This window comes from Topomyia yanbarensis, chromosome 3, assembly GCF_030247195.1.
Source record: "Topomyia yanbarensis strain Yona2022 chromosome 3, ASM3024719v1, whole genome shotgun sequence".
Taxonomy (NCBI): Eukaryota; Metazoa; Arthropoda; class Insecta; order Diptera; family Culicidae; genus Topomyia; species Topomyia yanbarensis.
The window spans coordinates 296264238-296270409 of NC_080672.1; the positions used below are offsets into that span (position 1 = coordinate 296264238).

Below are 6172 nucleotides of genomic sequence, written 5' to 3' on the forward strand. Positions count from 1 at the left end.
AAACTCAACTTCATTGTTAAAAAATGTCTTGTTCGTTTTTAATAATGACTAACATCGCCGATGGCATTGTTTGCTCTTTACCTGAAAATTGATTAGTTGGTTGGTTATGAAAACATTCGGCTCTGTTTTTAAACAATAACTTACCCACGAACTTACTATTATCCACAGTAGAGTTATAGAGTAAAACCATGACTGCCAGCGCATAAATTCAGGACGCCAGTTGTGGTTTAGATCGTGTTATGGATAGAAAACGGGTAGCGAACAGTCAACTAAGAATCGCTGAATATTTGCAGCGTGATGACTAGGGATAAGGGACATATGTTCAAGTTTTTGGAATAATGTTCACAACTTACTACTTACTATGCGACAGAGGGTCGCGGAAAATGGGTGACTGCCTTTTCTCGTTTGATGTGACTAGATAAATAGGCGAATTTAACAGAATTTCTAACGGGAAAGCAGCGAAATATTTTTTGTTGTTTATGAAACACTGCGTAACCAAGGGTTGCAACAGTAACAAAACGGTTGTTAGAGAAAAACAACAGAACCCCTATAAGTGTTGCTAGTCTCATATATTTTGTAACCAAATATCAAATTTGACAGTACCAGTTACCTGAGTCACTGAGGGGTAGTCTGATTTTCGATACAGTTTTGGAATGCCAGTGTCTAGTCGTGTCGTTGACCTTACTGTACGGAAGATCTCTCGAATCTCTCGTTTTGTTTTTGACAACCCTAATAAGTGCGAAGGCGACGCACAACTCAAAAGTACCTAAATTTAAGTTAAAAGAACTTATTCTGTGGGTTGTTTTCTTTTTGCGTGTAGTGATCTGTGTCTACTCTGAGTACGTTATTTCAAATGAAGATGGCGTTAAATTGTGCCTCCTGTATCTTTTTTAAATCTTTCGGCAACACTGCCGTAAAGCAAAAACAAAGCATTCGCGCATTTCGTGTTTGTTGTGTTTCTGTTTCGCTGGTCGTGTCTGGTCTGGCTGGTACAGATCGTAATACAGTTTGGATGCAATTAACGTAACTAGTGTATATTAATTACGCATTGAAAATGACTGAAAAGTGCTATAAAACTTCTCTGATTCGAGATATTGCGACCCAAAATGTGGCTACCTATCAACAGCTGCTACTGTTCACTCGGAGCGAGTCTCTGTTCATTGGAAATGTTGAACGTTTGCGGAAACCGGCCCTAGAAGCAACGGTTTATATGCTGATCATGAAACTCCAGAAAACGGACGGTAATTTGCTTCCGGAGCTGCCCTGGATCAGCTTGGATAAACTTTTGACACTGGTCGAGATCAATCATCTTTACCTGCAGAAAGAAGAGGAATGCTTTGGATTGATACTCAACATGTTAGCACTGGTTGTAATGCTAGATGGCAATAAGTCGGATTGTGTTCTGAAGATAGCAAAATTTGTGGAGAAATTGCAGACAGATTGTTCTGAATTACCGATATTTTATGATGTTCTGAGAACGTTGTTAATTGTTGCATTGGAAAAGGAAACTTTACAACCATCGTTCAACGAATTGAACGTTTCGAGTTTGATAAGAAATCTATACTCCGAGTCTCATCAGATAAGGATAAAATCGTTAGCGTGTCTCCAGTTGTTGATTGATTTTCAACCGGAAGTGATCCAACAGTGGCACAGTATAACTTGTAAAAATGAAAAGTCTGTTTCATTGGAATACCGCAGTTTTATGCTGTGTCATTTGATAGAAACTGTAGTTCAAAGGAGGGATCAAAGTGGATCCATACCTGGAATAATCGAAGACCCAGGCATTTGGTACCTGATACATGCAAACTGTCAATGCGAGAACCAGCTCATTCGTAAGGAGGCTCTGTCTGTGCTAAAGAATTTGCTAGTTTTCTTGAGCGAGTTCAGAGGAGTGATTAAAAATGAGCTATTTAGGTGGAACTGGAAGGAATCGAAGGATATTTCAGGTGCTTGGCAAAGTTTCGTGACAATTGTGGAATCGTTGAATGAAACTCAAACGCATCTAGTAATGCCTGCACTATTGTTAGTGGATAAATTAGGATTTCTTGAGCCTGCATGGAAAAATTTAATCTTGATATTGATATTGAAACACGAAAATCAAACGGTTTCCAGTTGGGGAATTAACTATTTATTGACTAGTAGTAGGTATGTGGATAACAGAACAGAACTGGAGAATCTGTTTCTATATGCTTTGAACAAAACAACAAATTTTCAACAGTTTGACAACACGAAACAATCTATGGTTCGTTACTATTCTCAACCGGAAGCATTGCGCTTCTTGCTAACACAATGCAAAGATGTTCCGTGGGGTGCGGTTCCATTTGCCTGTCTTCTGGACGTGATAGAACATCTGCTGGAATCGACAGATGATGTAACGAATTTAGTGACAGCTTTCAGTAGCCTAATTGAAATTTGCTCAACAATCAAGAATTTGAATCTGCGTTTTTTAAGCGCGCTTCAACTTGCCCAGTTGTTGATTTCATTTGCGCTAAGAAAAGACCAGCAAGCTAGTGACGTGTCGCTGGATCGGATCATAATTTGGCTTGTAAAACTGTCCAAAATAACTTCGACAAGTCTGGTTGCTTTAGATCGCTGGAAAGAAGTGTGGCAACTGGTCGATGGTGTCACTTTCGAGAGACTTCTGCTAAGGGTGAAGCCTACTGATGAAAATATGATAAGGAATGTGCTTGTCCCATATATGCAAAATGAACGCACTTCTACTGATCGAAGACTGAAGCAAATTTTGGATCGAGATCTGTTGCTGGCGACAAAGTGTGAATGAATAATTAAAATTGACGTAAATTTGTTCTTAATTTATTTTTTTGCAGAATTCTACAATATGGCAACACATCCTTCTCACAGTCGGAGGTAAAACATAAATTTATCAGCATAATAAAAAATTTTGGCGACGATTCACAAGAAACGCTCAAATCGCTAGAAATTTACAACGAACTAGTGGCTGTTCAACTACCTTGGTTTGATGAGATCCTGCAGAAGCTATCCATCATCCTGCATAAACGATTGAATCGCCTAAGCTATCAAATCCTGTCAGTTGCTATTACCATCCAGTTGGTTCGTTTGTTTTCGCGACTCCAGCGAATGGATATGGTGGATTTATTTGTCGGGGCATTTTCGTTGCACGAACTATTCAATGCGATCCATAGTGATAATTCGGATAAGTCTTTGTACAGCTGCGTCTTCTCTGCGTTGAGTGAGATATTTTTACAGAGACTAAAATTCGTAAGTAGCAACGACACTGTCGAACAAAAAATAATCATGGATTATGCTAAGTTGATCGACTTAGGTGATGTGAGCGTACTTTCAAATGCAATGGAAATTACTGGATTCATTATGACGAAGAATCTAAGTGATTTGAACGATGACACTAAGTTTGACAGCCTATCTGAGGTGGTTAATCGATGCTACAAAGAAGTTTTAATCTACAGAAAATCTGACCAGTTCATGAAGCTAAACAACATGTTCATTGCCATGCTGTTAGCCCCCTGGGCTGGCGAAGAGCGTACCGAAAGCGTTGGTCACAGTCGGTGGTTAAAGGAAGTTGTGTCAGAATATTTCCAAGTATTTTTGGAACAGGCCGTAGTGATAGCCGGACTGGCTAATATTCTCTTCGAGAAGCTATTGTTGCTGCCAATCGAGACGGTGCTTGACTGGAGTATATTTGGCAAAATACTAATGACTGGATTGCTGTTTGGAGATGGTCAGAAACGTGAACAAAGGTGAATCACAATTGGACATGGAGATAGATTTCAAATAATGAAACTACTACTAATATTTTAATTTTAGGATAGAAGATGAAACTTGTACAGCGAATAGGTTTTATGACACGTGAGTGGATTTTGCGTATTTTAAGGATTTCAATTTATGTTTCTAATGTATCCACAGGCCACTCTTCAAATCACCAGTCCAACTTCAATCGGATGCTAGAGTGCGTATACTTTGCGTTCTGTTCCTGTACCGTTTGACTACGACCAACCATCCGGATGGTACACTGTTTCTACTGAAACTGGAAAGAATGCTGATCGAAAAGTTCCAACTTATAAGCCGATCCAAAGAACGTTACTACGCCGATTCTCAGACACACCGTCACAAGCTACGAATAGTTCAAACGCTTTGCGTTGTGTCCAAATTGACCGGAACGAAGCCCTACCCTTTACTGAACATTGTATTATACGAGACTAATCAACCCAACATCAACTATCTCATCGAACTGATCGTCGCTGATTCTACGATCGACACCCTAACGATCATTAACTCCCTGAAAACAGATAAGGTTAAAGTTTCGGGAGTTCAATCCGTTTTTGTGATTCTTTGGCTACGATGTTGCAAAACTAACTTCCTAGATGTAGAATACGTCAATTTTCTACTTCCGTGGACCATGGCGCAAAACTTTTCCACAAGACTGTACGCACAAATCACGATCTCAAAGCTGATTGAAAAGTTCTACGATAGGCCCAACCAATCGGACGTGTGTCCATTTGCAAACATCTACTTGGCGATCAACAGCTATCTGAAACAGGGAAACGTCGAGAAGAACTTGGAGAAGTGTATGAAAGACTTCCGCTTCAACAGCATCTTTGACTACGAAAATTTGCTCACGCTGGAGAACGTTTATAATAACATCCCGCGGGTATCACGGATGGCGCCGGAGGACGTGGTTTCGACTAAAATATTAAAGGAGTGCTTTGCCTGTTTGAACCTGGCGGAGGTCAATCTTGGACAAGCGATTGTGTTCGATGAAATGATGAACGAGACGAAGGAGAATTTGTTTCTGAGCCAAGGGTTTGGTGGATCGGATCACATTCAGAAAAAGATCGTTCCGCTGAAATGTTTGGAACCTAGTATGGAGTTGCTGACTAATTTGCCGGAGCGGTTATGCTTGCGGCGAAAGGTAGGCGTTTCAGATTTTATCTAACCCGTTAATCTGTTTTTATTAAATTTGATGAATAACGTACCTGTAAAAAACTTCCGATTAAGTATTTGAGTCAGTTTTCCGTCTTTTAAGTATAGTTTAACTGATATGAAATATAATATTGACCATACACAACTGGTATATGATTTTCTAGAAATTATACGATGAACATTTTTCTATTCCGCAGGAAAATTCGCTTGGACTGATAATCGTGGCTAGCTTGGTGAACAGACCACCCAATTTGGGTGGTTTGGCGAGGAGTAGCGAGATCTTTGCCGTCCAACAATACATCGTAAATTCACTGAAGGATCTTGAAAATAAAGAATTCCAAGCATTGAGGTAAACTATTGCATTGACGCCATGCACGTTTAAAGAGGTACATAATTTTCAACTCAACAGTATGACGGCAGAAAAATGGCTGAATGTGGCAGAGTTGAAATCTTTCCAAATAGTGGACTATCTAGTGGAGATGAAAGCGAAGGGTTACTCGATAGTTGGAGCCGAGCAAACGACTGGCAGCCGGCCAATACAGAGTATTCAGTTCCCAAAAAAATCGATTCTGGTGTTGGGGTAAGTCGCTGCATGAGTTTATTTCGTTTCTTGATCAATGTTTTTATTTTTCCAGACACGAAAAAGAAGGATTGCCTGCTCACATTATTTCCCAATTGGATATTATTGCTGAGATTCCGCAGTTTGGTGTGGTGCGTTCCTTGAATGTTCATGTTACCGGTGCTATTTTTATGTGGGAATACGCTAAACAGCATCACGCCAGTAGTAGTAAATAGGGTGTCACTTTTGACTAGGAGACTAACGGGTATTGCGGAAATATAAACTTTTATTTTTAAATTTTACCTATTTCATCTGAAAGAATCGAACGGGTTGATAATGTGGATGAATGGAGAACAGTGAGTCTAGTTATGTAAGATATGCAAACTAGGCTCGATGGACCATTCAAGTCAGTCTCAACCCCTATTCCGCTGTTTTCATGCCGCCACCAGCGTTACGGTTTGGTGGGGTCAAACTGGTGTCTAAGGGGCCAATTAAGGTTGTCTGGCGTATTCTTGATGGTCACATCATTATCGATTCGTTTGGAATGCAAGAATCGACTGACTCAAACAGATACGCAGGACCTCTCTTTATAATCTGTTGGTATTTTTTTTAAATTTATGTGACTAAAAATTTTCATTCGTCACTTAATCTCGTGCTATATGATTGAGTCGCTAGGTGCTCCCTATTGACGTT

The 6172-nt window shown here is 39.9% G+C and overlaps 1 protein-coding gene across 1 annotated transcript; it reads left to right on the top strand.

Annotated features, from left to right (window-relative positions):
* Positions 1-949: 949 nt before the first annotated feature.
* LOC131691534 (uncharacterized) lies at positions 950-5739 on the top strand. The gene is made up of 7 exons (XM_058978037.1): positions 950-2772; positions 2829-3737; positions 3805-3846; positions 3904-4909; positions 5118-5269; positions 5330-5500; positions 5556-5739. Exons 1-7 carry the CDS (start codon positions 1055-1057, stop codon positions 5713-5715), a joined length of 4158 nt encoding a protein of 1385 aa, XP_058834020.1. The 5' UTR covers positions 950-1054; the 3' UTR covers positions 5716-5739.
* The last annotated feature ends 433 nt before the right edge of the window (positions 5740-6172 follow it).